This window comes from Balaenoptera musculus, chromosome 6, assembly GCF_009873245.2.
Source record: "Balaenoptera musculus isolate JJ_BM4_2016_0621 chromosome 6, mBalMus1.pri.v3, whole genome shotgun sequence".
In the NCBI taxonomy this organism is placed as follows: Eukaryota; Metazoa; Chordata; class Mammalia; order Artiodactyla; family Balaenopteridae; genus Balaenoptera; species Balaenoptera musculus.
In genome coordinates, this window is record NC_045790.1 from 93,396,532 (window position 1) to 93,417,457 (window position 20,926).

At 39.1% G+C, this 20,926-nt stretch overlaps 1 protein-coding gene across 1 annotated transcript in view; it reads right to left on the reverse strand.

Moving 5' to 3' along the window:
- Positions 1-19,320: 19,320 nt before the first annotated feature.
- Positions 19,321-20,926, reverse strand: part of SVEP1 (sushi, von Willebrand factor type A, EGF and pentraxin domain containing 1) — a 183,779-nt gene continuing 182,173 nt past the window's right edge. The window contains exon 48 of the mRNA XM_036856266.1: positions 19,321-19,807. Coding sequence (XP_036712161.1) covers positions 19,786-19,807 — 22 coding nt within the window. The 3' untranslated portion in view covers positions 19,321-19,785. The remainder of the gene's footprint in view (positions 19,808-20,926) is intronic.

Below are 20,926 nucleotides of genomic sequence, written 5' to 3' on the forward strand. Positions count from 1 at the left end.
CATCAACAAATGAATGGATAAAGAAGATGTGGTACATATATACAATGGAATATTACTCAGCCATAAAAAGAATGAAATAATGCCATCTGTAGCAACATGGATGGACCTAGAGATTATCATACTCTTTTTTTTAAGACTTTTTAAAAATAAATTCATAAATTTATTTTTGGCTGCGTTGGGTCTTTGTTGCTGTGCACAGGCTTTCTCTAGTTGCAGTGAGCAGCGGCTACTCTTTGTTGTGGCGCACGGGCTTCTCATTCAGTGGCTTCTCTTGCTGCAGAGCATGGGCTCTAGGCACGTGGTCTTCAGTAGTTGTGGCATGCGGGCTCTGTACTTGTGGCTCATGGGCTCTAGAGCGCAGGCTCAGTAGTTGTGGTGCACGGGCTTTGTTGCTCCATGGCATGTGGGATCTTTCCGGACCAGGGATCGAACCCATGTCCCCTGCACTGGTAGGCGGATTCTTAACCACTGTGGCCCCAGGGAAGTCTGAGATTATCATACTTCGTGAAGTTACCCAGACAGAGAAAGACAAATATCATATTGTTATGGAGCACAAGCTCACTCTGCTTGCTGCATGACAGGCCAATAAATTGGAGACAAGGTGTCGAGGCAAGGAATACGACTGTATTTGGAAAGCCAGCAGACTGAGAAGAAGGCACACTAAATTCTCAAAATAACCATCTTATTGGGGTTTGGATGCCAGTTTCTTTTATAGCACAGAGATGGGGAGGGGATGAGGAAGTAAAGTTAAAAGGCCATAAGTTTGGCAAATATCACTTGGAATAGCCAGCCTCGGGGAGGGGATGGGTTAATTTCTTCTTTCTTGTAGCCATCCACAGGTGGACAGGGTCTGGATGTTTCCCTGAACAAAGGCACTTTGGTTTAACATTCAGGCAGAGGGGCAGGGTTCCCCAAGGTAGGCCATTATGTATAGACAGTATCCTCTGAGTGAACAAAAGCAGCGGAAAGCAAACATTAAAGTAAAAGAAACAGATCCAACATGTAGTCAAATTTGGCTCTTCCCTGTTACAATATGATATCACTTATATGTGAACTATAAAACAAAAATGATACAAATGAACTTATATACAAAAGAGAAATAGACCCACAAACATAACAAATTTTGGTTACCAAAGGGGAAAGGGGTGGGGGAGAGATAAATTAGGAGTTTGGGATTAACATAAGTACACTACTGTATATAAAATAGATAACAGAGAACCTCAGACTCCAGGGAATATTAATCAGAGTGAGGCCTCCTGGAGGTCCTAATCTCAGCACCAAGACCCAGCTCTATCCAACTGCTTGCAAACTCCAGTGCTGGATGTCAAAGGCCAACAACCAGTAAGACAGGAATACAGCCCAACCCATCAAAAAAAAAAAAAAAAAAAAGTGAAACGACAAAAAAAATGTTATAGACGAAGAAGCAAGGTACAAACCTAACAGACCAAAATAAATGAAGACAAAATAGGCAACCTACCTGAAAAAGAATTCAGAGTAATGATAGTAAAGATGACCCAAAATCTCGGAAAAAGAATGGAGAAAACACAAGAAACATTTAACAAGGATCTAGAAGAACTAAAGAGCAAACAAACAGTGATGAACAACACATAACTGAAATGAAAAATACTCTAGAAGGAATCAATAACAGAATAACTGAGGCAGAAGAATGAAGTGAGCTGGAAGATAAAATGGTGGAAATAACTGCCAGGGAGCAGAATAAAGAAAAAAGAATGAAAAGAATTGAGGACAGTCTCAGAGACCTCTGGGACAACATTAAATGCACCAACATTCAAATTATAGGGGTCCCAGAAGAAGAAGAGAAAAAGAAAGGGATTAAGAAAATATTTGAAGAGATTATAATTGAAAACTTCCCTAATATGGGAAAGGAAATAGTTAATCAAGTCCAGGAAGCACAGAGAGTCCCATAGAGGATAAGTCCAAGGAGAAACATGCCAAGACACATATTAATCAAACTATCAAGAATTAAATACAAAGAAAAAATATCAAAAGCAGCCAGGGAAAAACAACAAATAACATACAAGGGAATCCCCATAAGGTTAACAGCTGATCTTTCAGCAGAAACTCTGCAAGCCAGAAGGGAGTGGCAGGACATATTTAAAGTGATGAAGGAGAAAAACCTATAACCAAGATTACTCTACCCAGCAAGGATCTCATTCAGATTTGATGGAGAAATTAAAACCTTTACAGACAAGCAAAACCTAAGAGAATTCAGCACCACCAAACCAGCTTTACAACACATGCTAAAGAAACTCCTCTAGGCAGGAAACAGAAGAGAAGGAAAAGACCTACAATAACAAACCCAAAACAATTAAGAAAATGGTAATAGGAACATACATATCAATAATTATCTTAAATGTAAATGGATTAAATGCTCCAACCAAAAGACAGAGACTGGCTGAATGGATACAAAAACAAGACCCATGTACATGCTGTCTACAAGAGACCCACTTCAGACATAGGGACACATACAGACTGAAAGTGAGGGGATGGAAAAAGATATTCCATGCAAATGGAAATCAAAAGAAAGCTGGAGTAGCAATTCTCATATTAGACAAAATAGACTTTAAAACAAAGACTATTACAAGAGACAAAGAAGGACACTACATAATGATAAAGGGATGAATCCAAGAAGAAGATATAACAATGGAAAATATTTATGCACCCAACATAGGAGTACCTCAATACATAAGGCAAATGCTAACAGCCATAAAAGGGGAAATCAACAGTAACACAATCATAGTAGGGGACTTTAACACCCCACTTTCACCAATAGACAGATCATCCAAAATGAAAATAAATAAGGAAACACAAGCTTTAAATGATACATTAAATAAGATGGACTTAGTTGATATTTATAGGACATTCCATCCAAGAACAACAGAATACACATTCTTCTCAAGTGCTCATGGAACATTCTCCAGGATAGATCATATCTTGGGTCACAAATCAAGCCTTGGTAAATTAAAGAAAGTTGAAATCGTACCAAGTATCTTTTCTGACCACAGCGCTATGAGACTTGATATCAATTACAGGAAAAAATCTGTCAAAAGTACAAACACATGGAGGCTAAACAATACACTACTTAATAACCAAGAGATGACTGAAGAAATCAAAGAGGAAATCAAAAAATACCTAGAAACAAATGACAATGTAAACACGACAACCGAAAAGCTATGGGATGCAGCAAAAGCAGGTCTAAGAGGGAAGTTTATAGCAATACAATCCTACCTTAAGAAACGAGAAACATTTATGCCCCAGTATAGGTGCTCAGTAATGTTTGCTCAGTGTTAAATGAATGGCAATAACAATCTCATGGATTTGCGGAGCAATTTATAGCTTTCAAAGCCAGATTCCACATATAATCTCATTGGATCCTCACAACAACTCAGTAAGGCAGGCAGACCAAGTTGTCTTAGGCTCATTTTATGGATCGGCAGTTCTCAAACTTGTGTAGGTTTGGAGCAATCAGAGGTCATGGTGCCCTCTGAGGAATCATGTGAGCTACTGACATTTTAAATTACATAGTAACTGATTGTAGATTCTGGGCAGCAATGTCTGACTATAGGCCAGGCAGAAGCCACGTGGGCTGTTGGTGGAGTAGGTGGTGGGGGAAGCAGAATGGGGCTGGAAGGCAAAAGCAGGGACTTTTCTACTGAGGTGATCTGAAGGCGTTTTAGGGATAAATTCAAGGAGCAAGATGAGGAACCTAAGCTAGGCAATGCAAGAGGTTCAGAGTTACAGGCATGAAAACATGGGTTCCTGTTGGTTTCGTGATGTTCAAACAGAGAACCAAAATTAGCCAAAGTCACCTTATACTCTGATGAGATGGGCTGAATCACGCTGGAGGGCTCTTCTCTGAGACCTAGATGAAGGGTAAGGGAGGTTTGACCCTTTTCCTCCTTTTACATAAACTGATCTTAGAGACCTCCCATGTGAAGAGCCCCTATTAGAGTTGGTCCTGCACGGAACTTGGGGAGAGTGGAAGGAAGCTAAGACCACCTGTAAGTCAGAGCGCGTGAACGATAATCACAACTGAACTCCCCATCCAAGGATTGATGGACCAAAAACAACAACAACAACAATGCTTGGATTCCCCTTGGGAGTTATCGTAGAGAAAAATGAAGAGGACAGAGTCTCTTGGGGGTTAGTTACAGTGAGTTGAGTGGAAAAAGGTTATTCTGCAGTCCACACAGTACGAGAAAATGTTCCCATTTTGACCAGCGGTATTACTATTTCTTCTAGTATAAGGCTCACAAAGGTAGCATTCTCTTACTCTTTCTTGTTCCTTATAGACCTAGAGTATATAGAAATGACAAATATCTATTGAGCCAGTTCCATCTTTTCGATTTTACATATGGAGAAAATGTTGTCTTCTGCTCTGTTGCCACTCTTGTAAAACTCCTCATTCTATCATGGATGAATTTCTGCAATTCCCAACATGCTTCTCTGAATCAGTGTCTGCCTCTAGCCTGTACAGTGTTTGTTACCAATCCATCCCAAAGCATGTCTTTCCCCCATCACTGTCCCTGCTCAAGAGCCTTTAGTGTTTCTTCTAAGTTGCTTATTGACCTCAAACTCCTCTCTTTAAAGTCCCTCCATAATCTGACCACAGCACCAGGTTAAATTAGTTCTTTTATGTTGGCTAGATAGAGTGAGATCACATTTATCACCTTTTCTCCAAGTCAGTGTTATCAGCAGGGAGTTAACCCTTGCAAGTAGTCAGGGGCAATCCAGAGAAAAAGAAACCACAAAGGAAATTAGGCTTTTAGTCAAGATGTCCTCCTTCCCTACTTGGAAGCTGAAAGCTTCTCCTACTGCTATATCCAGCAGTTTCAAAAGATGGAGGAGAAAACAGCTAAGCTGGTGACTGTGATAATTCACAATATACATGAAGAGTCTTAGGACTTTACACCTTCTGGAGAAGGGACAGTGTCTGGCAATTGGGACAGAGAGGTAGGACTTCTGGAGGAAAAAAATGATAAAAGGAGAGAAGGGAAGGTTTAGATTGGGCCTCTCTCCACCATGTTAGGGAACATCTAAGAGGGGAGCTCATGAAGGTCTGGGCGGGGAGGCCTTACACTTCTCTAGATAAGGGGACCAGATAGTTAGACTAAGAGACACAAATGCCTGATTCTTTTTACCCCTATCTCTTATCACTAATTCTTGGATCGCGCGCGAGCGTGTGTGTGTGTGTGTGTGTGTGTGTGTGTGTGTGTTCTTGTGTATTTTTGCTCAGGAAGGAATGTAGCCAAGATCTTCAACAGCACGGGGAGGAGAATACATTCCCAAGTTCATGTTATATAATTTTACTGTAATGAAAGAATGTTGATGAACGAATCCAGCCAGGGAAGATCCTCAAATGGCAAAGGCATTTAAGGGGCCAAAGATTAGGGACCTATTGCCTGGTTGAGGTAAGGGTGCCGAGGCGATAGTGTGGGACGTGCTTTAACCCTTTCCACACACCCTCCACTCTTTGATGTGGACAATCGATTCGTTCTTGATTTTACATAAAGTCAAACGCAAGCCAAGCTCCATTTTCCAACCACATTGCTGATCTATTAAGCCACCACAGTCCGGGTGATAATAGTGATGTCCACTGCATTCTCACACCCTTTTATTATAATCCAGAAAGATTATGAAGAGGATGATAGCTCTCCAGTTCTGCAATCTATCTGCTCTTCTTAAGACTGCAGTTGGAGCCTCATAGCTCTGGCTAATATTTTTATCTTTAATCTTTGTTTATTTAACAGGTTAAACAAATACTCACCTTGTTGTTTTAATTAACTTTAGTACTGCTAGCTTGCTTTATTTGTTAATTGGCCATTTGTATTTACTCTTCAGTGAATTTCTCACTGTGTTCACTAGAGTTTTAGGGTTTTCTTATTGATTAGTGTGAACATTTTTATATATCAAGTGTATGAATCCTTTACCACATTACTATAAATATTTTTCTAATTTCAAAAAAAAAAAAAAGACTGCAGTTGGAGAGGGAATTCCCTGGCTGTCCAGTGGTTAGGACTCTGTGTTTTCACTGCCGAGGGCCAGGGTTCAATCCCAGGTCGGGGAAGTAAGATCCCTCAAGCTGCATGGCATGGCCAAAAAAACTTCAAAAAAAAAAAAAAAAAAAGACTGCAGTTATAGAGAGTCTAAACAGAGGGCAGAAGTACATATTCCCTAGTGGCAGTGGCCAAGATTCTATTCTTCACTCTATTGCCAATGATGATGTCACTCTGGGTAAGTCCCTCAGCCCTGAGCTTCATTTTTTTTTTTTTTAAATAAATTTATTTATTTATTTGTATTTATTTTTGGCTGTGTTGGGTCTTCGTTTCCGTGCGAGGGCTTTCTCTAGTTGCGGCAAGCGGGGGCCACTCTTCATCGCGGTGCGCGGGCCTCTCACTATCGCGGCCTCTCTTGTTGCGGAGCACAGGCTCCAGACGCGCAGGCTCAGTAGTTGTGGCTCACGGGCTTAGTCGCTCCGCGGCATGTGGGATCTTCCCAGACCAGGGCTCGAACCCGTGTCGCCTGCATTGGCAGGCAGATTCTTAACCACTGCGCCACCAGGGAAGCCCTGAGCTTCATTTTTAAAATCTAAAAATAAAGAGATCCCCTAAGGACCTTAAGAACTTCACTAAGGTCCTTATCCCTTCCAGTGACAACAACATTGTGGAGAGTTGTGCTGTTAAGAGGACAGATTGGTTGTGATTGTTACTGCAGAAGCTGATTTAAGGAAAGGCACTTTCTCTGGGAAAGAGGAATATGAAGTCGAAGGTCAGCCCACCGAGAGAAAAGGGGAAAATGATCGTATCAGCAACAGGAAGACCAAGTGTTCCTATTCAGGGCGGAGGGGTGGAGTCCAGGCACTGCTGCCAAACAGCCAAGCCCTCCAGTGTATGCTTATGTGAATCACCCAGGAACTTGGTGACAAGGCTGATACTGGGCAGAGAAGGTACTTTAAGTATGTGAAAGGGAATGACCTTGTAAGTGGCATCTTAGGGGGAAAGATGGTGGATTTAGCCAACTCCTTTTCCCCATAGTCTCCACTCAGCTGTTAGGAAAACCGACAGAAATTGTTGGGGGAGGGTGCCAGGGTGGGGGGCGGTCAGGACCTAGAGAGACCTTCCACGATGACTCATACAAACAATGGTGCTTAGGAAAGAGCCTCTCTCAAATCAAAGTTCAGGGTTTCAAAGAGCTCACATGTTTTCCTTCTATCTTGATGTTTATTTTATATTAGAAATACCAGGGTTTAGAGAACACAGAGACTCAATAAGAAATTTCATAGACTCAGAAAATACCTCTAGAGCTTTGGGTGGTAATTCACCTAAGCCTGTAAGTTTCCATATGTCAAACGTTATATTGATACAGTGCCAGGAGCTGAAGATTTCATTTGATCATGAATCTAAGATACGATGATGGCAAGGTGTACTACTAAACTGCCAAATGTATCATGCAATGCCATTGTTAAGAGGCATTCCTATTTTGGAGATATTAAAAAATATATATTTTGAATGAATGAAGCATGTTTAATATCCTAACTGTTGAATACTGTGGTTTCTATGTAAGTCTAACTTTAACTGCTACCCAAACACTGGTATACTATCCGGGGATGTGGTAAGGCAACTCTGGCCAAGAGTTTATTAATTCTCAGGGCCTTATTATGATACCTGGCTCAGAATCCTGAACACCAAGCTGGTAGAATTAAGTGGGGAGGGTCACTGGTGGTGTGTTGGTAGCAGGGGTGCCGGGTGGTAATAGGAAAACTGATTGTCTCGGCAAATTGATAGCATAGCACAAGAGACCGAGGATAACAGTGCTTTTTTTTTTTCAAGTTTTAAATTTTATTTTATTTATAAGAGTGCCTTTCAACTCCACTTCCAAGTGCTGACAGTGGCCTTATCTTAGTATTGTCCCTTCTTTTTTAAAAAAAAAATTATTTCATTGAAGTATAGTTGATTTACGTTGTATTAATTTCTGCTGTACAGCAAAGTGATTCAGTTACACACACACACACATATATATACACACACATATATATATACACACACACACATATACATATATATACGTCCTAATATTGTCCTTTCTTTAGTGGAAGAGATTTGGGGCCATCTAGGCATCAGATCCATAAGATCCACAGAATGTCTCATTCACCTGTCTGAAGCATCAGCAATGTTGCACTGGGGTTAACGTTGCCTGCACTTTCCTCTGAAGGGCCCGGCTTTCAGTATTGTTGTGAGGTTTCCTCTAGTCTAGCCCAGTTGCCTGGAGAGAATATGGGATTAGGAGATAAAAGAGCCTGGATTCCAGTCTCACGGACTATTAGCGTAGTAATGAAACTCACAAGGAAATGTACTTGATTGAGAAGAACGGACTCAGTAAATTGTGTGAGTACCTACTTATTTGTGAGACTCAATCTTCACAACAATTGGAGTAGGTCTTATCGTTTTCGTTATGCAGATGAGGACAGCGAGGCACCTTGTCCAACTCTCGTGGCTCATAAGGGAAGGGGCCAGCATTTGAACGTGGGTAGTTGAGCTTGTGCTTCTAATCACTGCACCCATAAATAAGAACTAAATCTTGCCATTAAGGAGAGTCAGACATAAATTAGCCATGATATAAAGATAAAAGTGCTTTAATAGACATGTTTACGAAGTGCTACACAGCCCAGAGGATGAAGCAGTTAAGTTCATGCATCTTACATATTAATAAGAAAACTGAGCCTGAGAATTAGTCAGCTACATTTTTTTTTTTAAAGAAGGGACACATCTTACTCTATAATTTCAGACCATGGGTTTCTAAAATACCATGCATTTGTTTGTTTGTGGATCGAACAGCAATGCATTTACTACAAGACTGCTGAACATCAAACACAAGATGCATCAGATAATAGCCAATAAATGTGATATAAACACATTTTTTGACTGTGGAAAATTTTAAACACACACAAAAGTAGAGAGGAGAGTATAATGAGTATAATGAACTCCCAAGTACCCCTAACTCAGCTTCAGCTATTAGCAACATTCTGCCGTTCTTGCCTTAGCTATACCTACCTCTCCTCCCCCTCCCCACTTTTTTTTTTCCTGGAGTATTTGAAAGCAAATCCAAGCATGCATGTAATTTATTGGTAAATACTTTGGTGTGACTATATAAACGACCAAGCCTTAAAAAATAATTAAAATGTCATTATGCCAACCAATGAAATTAACAATTCCAAATATTCACCTAATACCTAGTTTATGTCTAATTTTTCCTGATTAATAAACATGCTTTTAATGGAAGAACTGTTTTCACTATCAAATGTCTTCCAAAACCTCATCAGGACACCAACTGTTCAGGATGCTGAGCCCCTCTCAGCATGCTCTGAGTCAGTCCAGCATTCAAGGTAACTATCATCATTTTCACCTTTTAGATTTCTTTTGTCTTTGACTTTGGAAAGGCAGATTATGAATACAGGATTGAGAAATTTGGTTGTTTGCCTCTGAGGAAAAATTATATATGTGTGTGTGTATATATATGTATATATGTAGATATATATGTATTTTATATATATGTATACACACACAAACACGTACACACACATTATCTAAAATACTGTATCCCCCTAAATACTTTTTTTGTTTCTTCCCCACAAGTATTTACTATTGCATTCTTTCCTTAGTATTTATTGAGCACCTACTATATGGCAACTATCACCAAGGATATATTGATAAATAAGATATAACTTCTGTCTTCACGGAGGGAGGGAGGCAGACAAATGATAACTATGTGCTACGGGCTAACCTCAGAACCACAGTGGGGGGCAACTATTGGTCACGGGAAAAATAAGAAGGGGGATCTACTCTACAGGAGAGAGAAAAAGCATCAAGTTTAGCAGTATACAGAAAAGGAGCTGAGTTAGTAGATTAAAGTGTGCTATATATCAGAAGGTGAAATGAGGAGAGAACACACAAGGACTGGTTCTGTTTCTTAGGGAGCAGGACGATTGTGACTGTGACTTGGCTAGATTTGTTTTCCTTCAGTTTACTGTAAAACTAGCCAAATATTCATATAATGATGTACATGAGACCAAGAATACAGATGAGTGGGTGGGCCTTCCAGTTGCCCCCCTCATTCCACTTGTTGCAGTTATCAGAGTTTGATCATCTTGGCAGCCTGTGCAGTGAGGAATCAACTGGAGCTCAGTGCCTGTTCTATTTTTAGTTTGATAGGAGACACCTGAGCAGGCAAGAGTCTACACTGTTAAAGTGTATGCATGTTCCTGTGACACCATGCTTACAGGCTTCTGGGGTCCATTTCTGAATTTTGGGGTCTACTCAAGGTTCAAGTGTAGCAAGCTGGGCAGTGACTTAAGACCAAGATCATGAACTATTTTGATAGGGATAAAAAGGTCTGTGGGGTGTGTGTATGTGTGTGTGTAATACAGCTTCCAGATATATCTCACCTGTTGCTTCTCCTTCTGAATCTTAACACTTCTTTCACACCCACACCCACAAACACCCTGTCTGTTCTACTCATTGGCATTGTTGACTAGAAGGAATCTTGGAATGAGAAAGGGCAGAGCTCATTCTCCTCATGTCCTATATAAGTTGACCTTGGGGTGGAGGCAGAGGGGTTTAGAACAAAGTCAACAGCATCTGAGGACTCAGAACAAGTGGTGATGATGATGGTGGGGTGAGGGGAGAACAAGGAGTAGAGGAAAGTGACTCAGGTAAAGGAAATGGCTTGTGCAAAGGCTTCAAGATGAGCCCATGGATATTCAGAGAGCTGAAAGCCATTCATCATGAGGTCCTCTCAATGTTGCAGTTATGACTTATGGAACATTTCGGGCTGTCCTTTAAACACAGCCTGGAGTTATTTGATGGGACACTTAGAAAAACCAAGGCTGCTTTGTGATTAGGAACATTTCCTTTTGCAAACCTCAGAAACGTAGGCTGTAATAACAAAGGACCATAGTCAATAAAGCTTACTAAGGGTTGAGAATGCCAGCCATATTCTAGCTAAGGTTTGTTTTCTAGAAAGTGTGCTGTGGTTGGTTACTCTGAACCTTACCCTTGGACTTCAGGTGTTAGGCAGTAATTTCTAGATCTTGTAGGCATTGCTTCCCTCCCTCAGTTTTCTTAAGTGTAAAGAGGGAGCTTTGCAGAATTAGCTGAGATGGGCTGGGGAGGGGCTGAGAAGAGGAGGGACACTGATGTTTATCCAGCCATTGCCAAATGCTAGGCATCCACATGACTTTCAATACTCACAACTTTACGAGACAATGTAGGAGAAAATACATTTTAAATTACAAAGCACAATACAAACTATAAGGTGTGCAAAAACAGTTTGGAAATATTTCCCCTTTGTATATTTCATAGATTCTCAATAAAGGATTCAGATTCTTTTGAAGAATGTGGTATAATTTAGAAATGCATATGGGTGGTTTTTGCTACTTTTTTTGTGGTCCTCACGTTACTCCATTATTTCAGGTTTTTCTAGTTTGTCAGTTAGTCTTTATTACCCTTGCTGATTGAATACACTTTAACTTAGAGAAGTATAAACAAGCTTGAACACTCTGCTGGGAAAGTAAAATATCCAGTGGACATAATGAAAGGAAGAATCTTAATGATTTAGGAGGGCAAGGATCAGGTGTGTAATTAGACAAGTCAGGACTCGTGTGGGTGGAGCGAACACACTAGAAAGTGGTTTCTATGAGGAGTGGGTGTGATCAGCATTTCCTCTGAAGAGAAGGGGACAGCAGTCTGTACCGTAACGCTTACAGACATCACAACAGCCTTGGTCTATGTGTGTCTATTTAAAGCAGCTTGGCCGCATGCACAAAATTTAACAGCCCAGAAGTATTCCACCAAGGATCATATATTTTAAGTGACTTTGCCTGCTGATTACTGTGGCTGGAATATGTAGCTGTAGACCAGCTGAAGACATGTGGACCTTACAATATGCTTGCGGCTTTTTTATTATTTTCAAAACAGTGCATTTCTTTCAGGCTCCATCCAATGCGACACTTTGGGCCCAGGTGACCTTGAATGGCTGGTTGATAAGATAATTAGGGGAAAAAGGTCTGAAGTTACTGTCACTACTTTTAGGTCAGAGTTAGGAGAGAATCATGAGTAATTAGGTATAATCCCTTCAAACAAAAAAGTACTGAGGCTGCTAGGTTGGTTGTTAAGGAAGCATAAGAAAGTAATTCTGATGTAACCTGGCTGGTAAATTTCAGGTATTCTAAGTGTCCTGCTCTTATGTTCACTGGAGCATAAAGCACAAGGATATACTGTCTAAATACACTGAGAGTTTCAATAATTAATTTAGGTTCCTTAATTTGATCATCAGTGAATATTTTCCTTTGGTGTATACAAGTAGCTCACGATTGATATTTCCTCTTGGTAACAGTTTCCACTGTTATGTTAAACTATTAATCATCTTGATCTGAACTCTTCTCTAAAGATTCCTGAAGGAGTGTTTAAACAAAATTATATGGAAGCACAATCTTTAAACATGCCAATGCATATGCCAGATTAATTAGGGTAAACAGAAAGATGATATACTCATTCATGTGGGGCTTTTACTTCAACTCATTTTTACAAATTTAAGGTTATTTTGTATGAATATGAAAGTATATTTATGAATGTAAAACTAATATATTTTCATTGAAAATTGTCAGAAATAAAGGGAAAGTTTGGATGAGATAAAAATCACCCATAGTTCCATGTCTTAGGGAAAATCATTATTAACAAAGTTAGGTAAATCTCTTTCTATGCATATTGCATATGCATTTCTAGGCAATTAAGAGCACATTATAAATACATTTTATATACTGTTTTCCACTGAACATTATGCCATAATGATTTTTTCTGTTATTAAAACTCTTTGTAAATGTAATATTTAATGGCTTCATAATATTTAACCCTATGAATTCCATAACCAATACCATGAATTCCACAACGAATTCCAGGATTTTTCATCATATAATTTGTTGCTGATTTTTAATATTAAAAATGCTGTGATAATTACCTTTGTGCATAAATATTTGCCCCTAGGTTAGATTTTTTTTTTTTTTTAAATGAGATTGTGTTTCGGGCAAGGAATTACTGAAGTAAAAGGCATGCGTTCACATTTAAAAATTTTTCAAGTTGCCAGTTGTTTGGAAGAAAGGTTGTACTAGTTTATACTCCCTACAAATGTTCAAGAAAATGGTTTTATCTAGTAGCCAGCTGCATATAGTCATTAAAACAAACACTACCATCACTGCTACCACCACTACCAAAACCCCGCCAAGTGGGTAGGTGAAAAATTTACATCATTTCTTTTATCATTAGTGAAACTGCTCATTTTCTACCCATATTTCTCCTCTAGTGAGTTGTCTGTTCATATCTCTGCCCAAAATAAAATGTTTTCTTATGGCTGTTAAATCATGATATTTTAGAATATTATTATTTTGTCATGCATGATTCTGCTTGGTTTTACAATGCAGTTTGTGTTAAATTTTTTTTTTAAATAAATTTATTTATTTATGGGCCTTTGTTGCTGCACGCGGGCTTTCTCTAGTTGTTGCAAGCGGGGGCTACTCTTCGTTGCGGTGCGCGGGCTTCTCAATGGGTGGCTTTTCTTGTTGTGGAGCACTGGCTCTAGGTGTGCGGGCTTCAGTAGTTGTGGCATATGGGCTCAGTAGTTGTGTTTCGGGGGCTCTAGAGCACAGGCTCAGTATTTGTGGCGCACGGGCTTAGTTGCTCCGCGGTATGTGGGATCTTCCCGGACCAGGGCTCGAACCCGTGTCCGCTGCATTGGCAGGCAGATTCTTAACCACTGTGCCACCACGGAAGCCCTGTGTTAAATTTCAACTTGTGAGAGAAGCTTCCACATTTTTGTAGTTAAATATATTTCTTTTGTGGGTCCTTTAAAATTTTATTAAAAAAAATTTAGGGCTTCCCTGGTGGCGCAGTGGTTGAGAATCCGCCTGCCAATGCAGGCAACACGGGTTCGAGCCCTGGTCTGGGAGGATCCCACGTGCCGCGGAGCAACCGGGCCCGTGAGCCACAACTGCCGAGCCTGCGCGTCTGGAGCTTGTGCTCCGCAATGAAAGGCCGCGATAGTGAGAGGCCCGCGCACCGCGATGAAGAGTGGCCCCCACTCGCCGTAACTAGAGAAAGCCCTCGTGCAGAAATGAAGACCCAACACAGCCATAATAATAAATAAATAAATAAACAAATACTTTAAAAAAAAAAAATTTAAAGTGTATACGTCAGTGGTTTTTAGCATACAATTTATAAAGTTGTGCAACTATCACCACTATCAAATTGTAGAATACTTCATCAGTCCTGTACCTATTAGCAATTACTCTTCATTCTCTCCTCTCTCATCTTCTGTCTCTATAGATTTGCCTATTCTGGGCATTTCAAATAGATGGAAGCATATAATACATGGCTTTTTGTGTCTGGCTTCTTTCACTTAGCATAATGTTTTCAAGGTTCCCAGGGTTCTTGTCAGTCTTTGTTTTTTTTGTCTCCTTTTGACCCTGTTTGGTTTTGCTACATCCTTTGTCTTTTTTGAGGAACCACAGGAACTTAAAATCTATTTGGCCATAGTACACCTTAACCCACTGGCTGTAGTTAATTTGCCATTCAGCTTCTACTGCTTCTTACATCAGAGCATTAAGCATGATGGGTATTTGTTTGAAAAGGAAAAGCTTTACGACAGTAGAGAAGTATCCTTCTAGTCTGAGTTTTAGAGATTCTATTAAGAATAGATATTAAATTTTTCTGAAAGCTCTTCCTACATCTACTGAAATGATCATATGGCTTTTAGTACTTGACATTCCTATGATATACAGTAGGAGTTGGACAATTTTTTCATTCTTGTGGTAAAAAACCATGGATTGTCATGGATTGTTGAATTTGTTTGTACCTGTTATCATTAACTATTTTATGTTTGCCACATGGATATTCCAAAGTTGAGAATAAGTGTTTGAATACAGTGAAAACACAGATATTTGGGGCCAGCATATCTGAGTTTTAATTTAAGTTCCAATATTCATAATCCTGTGACCTTGGGCATTTTCCTTCTCATCCTCACTTTGCATTATTTTTGTAGATTTTCAATCATATGAGTATGGAAAATTTTATATCCTGCTTTTTTCCTCACTTAACTTTACACCACATACATTTTCCATGTTACTGCATTATCTTTTTGAAGGCTGGTATAATATATGATTTAGAAATGTGCTTGAGGTAGCATAGTTTAGAGTTCTTTATTGTTGGACCTTTCATCCATGTCCACATTTTCACCAATAATAATGTTGTGATGAAATTTATTATGTCTAAAACTTGTGTATATTAGCTCAAAGCATATAAAAATACTTTTAGGGATATAGATCATCACAGTGCTTTCTAAAATTATTATACCAATTTACACTCTCACTGACGATATATAAAATTTCCTATTTTACTGCATACTTACCAGCATTGTTTATTAACATTAAAAAAAAGTCACTGCTAATCTGGTAAACAAAATGTTTTCTCCCTATTTGTGAGGTTGTACTTTTTCTCACACAAATATGAATATATGGCATTTCTTTGGTGAGTCGTCTGTGTTCTGGAGTTCCATAAGTTTTTTTTCAATTTATATAATAAAGACATTCTAATAAAAATATTCGTACTTGGTCTGTCATAAAAATTTTTCTTTCCATTTTGTATATCTTCTTTTTTTTTTTGGCTGCGTGGCTTGTGGGATCTTAGCTCCTCATTGATCAAACCCACACTCTTGGCAGTGAAAGTGCAGAGTCCTAACCACTGGACCACCAGGGAATTCCCTATCTTTCCATTTTGATTATGATCTTCTGAATGACAGCCCAAACTTTCTATTTATGCTATCAAATCTGTTTATTATTCCTACTGTAATTTCTCTGTAACGTCTAGGTTTAGAAGGTTCTTTTTTTTTATTTTTTGATACATTTATTTATTTATTTATTTATGGTTGCGTTGGATCTTTGCTGCTGCGTGCAGGCTTTCCCTAGTTGCGGCGAGCGTGGGCTACTCTTCGTTGAGGTGCGTGGGCCTCTCATTGCGGTGGCCTCGCTTGTTGCGGAGCACGGGCTGTAGGCATGTGGGCTTCAGCAGTTGTGGCACGTGGGCTCAGTAGTTGTGGCTCATGGGCTCTAGAGAGCAGGCTCAGTAGTTGTGGTGCACAGGCTTAGTTGTTCTGTGGCACGTGGGATCCTCCCAGACCAGGGCTCAAACCCGTGTCCCCTGCATTGGCAGGCAGATTCCCAACCACTGCACCACCAGGGAAGTCCTTAGAAGGTTCTTTTAAGCCTTTAAATTTTTGAGAAAAATTAATTCTAAAAACCATCTTATGGTTTTAATATCAATATTTAACTCCCCAATCCACCTTGAATTTATTTTTATGTGGTGAGAATACAAATTAAAAGATTTTCAAATTTTTACCAATTGTCTAATGCCAGTCACTCTCTTACTTTCTAATATTTTACAACAAAAATTCCACTGGTTGTTGATGTTTTCTTCATGACTTCTGAGTTTTTAAGTAGAATATTTAAATTTGTAGGTACAGACTTCCATATTGATGCTTTCCTGTTTCTTGATCCAGCATGCACTATTTTAATTACTGCAGCTTTTTATTATGCTTTGATTTTTAGTAAAGATGGTCCTTTTCATTATTTTTCTTTAAAATATTTTAATTTTCCATTTTTTTTCTTCTTAATGAACATTAGAGTAAATAATTTGGTCATGTTCCCCCCCAAAATCCAATATATTAAGGGTGATTGGAATTACATTACGACTATAATTTTATTTGGGAAAAATCAACATCTTTAAGACATGCTGTTCTCTCATCCAGGAGATGGCATGCTTCTCATTATTTTAGCATTTATAAATGTTTATAGATACAATTTTATAATATTCTTCCTTGAGGTCACATAGATTTCTTACTTATATATGTATATATATTGTGAATAGGATCTTTTTCACTGTACTTTCTATTTATAAATGACAAGCAGGAAAACTATTTTTCTATCTTGTAACCATCCAGTTTACGAGACTGAGTGTTTCTAATAGATTTTCATGCCTTTGGTTTTTATCTTATAAGGGATATCTTCGTGTTTTCTGCCAAAATGAAAATTGTGACTCTTAATTTTCTCCTTTTTATACCCTTTATTTATAAATTTATGTATTATTACTTTGGCTAGAACTCACAGAATAATGTTCAAGATCAATGGGGATAGCCTTTCTGCTTTGTTTCTGGTTTAAAGGGAAGCATTTAATGGTTCACTACAGAACTGGTTATAGTTGGTTTGAAACAGATATGCTTTAGTAATGCTGGACAAACACCCTTATTTCTTTTTTTAGAAATTTAAGAATTCACTATGAATATATTTAGTACTGGAGATTTAAAAAATAACATTGTTCTGTAAATTAGTACAGCTACTATGGAAAACAGTATGGAGGTTCCTCAAAAAACTAAAAACCGAGTTGCCATCTGATCCAGCAATCCCATTCCTGGGCATATATCTGGAAAAAACTATAATTTGAAAAGATACATGCACCTCTATGCTCATAGCAGCCTATTTATAATAGCCAAGACCTGGGAACAACCTAAATATCCATCAACAGATGAATGGATAAAGAAGATGTGGTATATGTACAATGGAATACTACTCAGCCATAAAAAAGAATGAAATAATGCCACTGCAGCAACACAGATGAACCTAGAGATTATCATACTTATCATACTAATTGAAGTAAGTCAGACAAAGAAAGACAAATATCATATATCACTTATATGCAAAATCTAAAATATGACACAAATGAACAGAAACAGACTCACTGACATAGCGAACAGACTTGTGGTTGCCAAAGGGGAGGGGGTTAGGGGAGGGATGGATTGGGAGTTTGGGTTAACAGATGCAAACTATTATATAGAGAATGGATAAACAACAAGGTCCTACTGTATAGCACAGGGAACTATATTCAATATCCTGTAATAACCCACAATGGAAAAGAATATGAAAAAGAATATATACGTATATATGTATACATATATATAAAACTGAATCACTTTGCTGTGCAGCAGAAATTTGCACAAGATTGTAAATCAACTATACTTCAATAAAATTAAAAAAAATTCTTCAACTACTTTTAGTATTACTTCCCTGTGAATCACATTTCTAGATATGTAGAACCTCATATCATTTGCAAACCCCACTCGTATGGTGCTTTACTTCCTTATTCTGTCTGCATAATGCAACTAATTTGACTTACTGTGCGGTATAGATCTTTTAATCTATTCAAAGTAACCCAATACAAATTCTACATAGTAGGTACACTTTCAGAACTGTGTTTTGTTTTCAATTGCAGTAGCTTTTCCTAGCTAAAAATGTCTGGTACCATCTTTCTTTTTATTATTTAGATTTTGAGCTTTATTTTATAGTTTTATGATTATAAATGACAAAAATCAACATAATTTGGAAGTTGATGGGGTATAAATTAAATAAAAGGAATACTCATAAGCGTGGAAGATTGGTCAAAAGTGTGAATGTCAGAAGAAAGAAGGAAGAGGAGTCAATGGCTGAGGGAAGTGAAGGCGGTGAAGAGAACCACTCGGACAATCAAGATCTTTTTCATTGTTCCTGTGTTTCTTCAGAGTGCTACAGTGTGCCCCGTGCCCTGTGTGGAAGCAGTTCTCCCAGAGGATGGAGGTGAGTTGATTGGGATTTTCCTACTTGAAAGAAAATCTAGTGTTCTGGCTTTTTTTCCCCCCCAGAAGCCTGAGGAAGTCTTTATCCTGGTAGAAGGATAGTGATGGAGTTAGGGGAAGCATTGGAGTCTGACGAGCAGCTCAGCTCTGCCTTGGGCAAAGTCCATTCTTTCTTTGCAGGTGGAGCCAGGAGCACAGGTCTGGGAATTTTCCTCATTTGCCTTTTTCCTTCCCTTTCCCTGTTCTTTTATTCCAATCTCCTTTCTCCCAAAGCAGTGAGTTGTGGGATTATGACCCAGAAATGGGCTGTCTGTTAATCTTCCAGTACTTGCATTTCTTATTCCAGCTGTGAGAAGGAAGGGGAGCACTTTATTTTGTGAACCATGGTCATTATGCTTTCTTCCCCCATCCACTAAGTTGATGCCTATAGCTTTCCAAATGTTGGTGAAGGAATTAGCCAGGCTGCCCTCAGCACCAGGACAGCATCTTGTGTGGAGGGTAGCAAGTCCAATAGTTACTTTCCGATTAAATAAAAGGAAACCTTTACTGTTACACATATGGTAGAGAAGATGGAAATAGCATGAAGGGGTCTCCTTTATTGTAATTTCTCAGTACACTGCGTGGAATTCCATAACATGCTAGTGGCATAGATCATGAATCCTCTTCATTATTCCCGGGCCACCTCACAAAATGGCACTATCCAGCAAAACATTATTTAGTAGCAAAATATATTTTAATTGAAAAATCATTTTAAGTAACTGAATAAAAATGTGTATCAGGAACTTTCCCCATAGACAGGAGAATATGTACATTTTGTGAGAGTGGAGCAGCATCTATTTAATATATTTTTATATAGAAAATACAGGCATATTTAAAAAAAGAAAGTATGTCACAAGAAATAACAAAATATAACACAAAATAAAAAGGTAAACCAAAAGTAACAAGTTGACTAAAACAAGACAAGACCCAGCACCGTGTTGGAATGTCTTTGCGTAAATTCCGGGACTGCCAGGAAGAGATGATCCTGCATTTTAGGAGAGCTGGTTGGTTGTGCAGTGGTTAAAAGCCAGTCCTCCTTTTCCTGGAACAAAAAAAAAAAAAAAGAGATTCAACAGAAAAGACTGAATTGAAGGGGGAACAGTGATTTAGGGGTTGATTAAAATGCAATTGAAAGTCTCAGATACCTGGGCATCATCTGTGATGCTGTTTGGATGGATGGGGGCCATTCCTTGAGAAAACAAAGGGACATGGAGAAAAAGCGCTAACATATGAAAAGATGTGAGAATCAGCACACTGGAGTTTTAGTCCTGGCTCTGTCACTAGTTTCCTGTTTGATAATCCGCTCATCTGTACAATGAGGGGTTTGGACTTGGTGGACCTGAAGGTCTCTTACAGCGTGAACCATCTGTGGGGCTTTTTTTTGTTTTTTAATAAATTTTAAAATTTATTTTTGGCTGCGTTGGGTCTTCATTGCTGTGCACGGGCTTTCTCTAGTTGTGGCGAGCGGGGTCTACTCTTCGTTGCGGTGCGCGGGCTTCTCATTGCGGTGGCTTCTCTTGTTGCAGAGCATGGGCTCTAGGAGCGCGGGCTTCAGTAGTTATGGTGTGCGGGCTTCAGTAGTTGTGGCACGCGGGCTCAGTAGTTGTGGCTCATGGGCTCTAGAGCGCAGGCTCAGTAGTTGTGGCGCACAGGCTTAGTTGCTCTGCGGCATGTGGGATCTTCCCGGACCAGGGCTCGAAGCCGTGTCCCCTGAATTGGCAGGTGGATTCTTAACCACTGCCGCCACCAGGGAAGCCCCCGTCTATGGTTTTTATTTATGGCACTTGTTTAGGATTCATTTTCTGCACACAAAGATCAGAGGAAACAGTCTCTTCCTTAAGGATTGAGCTATCTGGGAAGAATACTGGGTCAGTCTTATTCATCATCAGAGAAGGATGCAGGTTGAGGGATTTAATGAATGCCACAGGGTGTTTCTCCACCAGCTGTCACAGATGCCCAGAAACTGCTCTGTCAACCAGCATTCATTGAGCATCAATTTTTGTGCCTATACTAAGTATGAGGGAGACAATCTTTAAGGCACTCAATCTCGTGGGAGAGAAGGAAATAAATATTATTTGTAAACATTTATCATTTTGATTTTTCAGGAAAGCTTTCTCCCCGTCCCATTTCAGGGAATTATACTCCACTTTTCTTTCTTCAG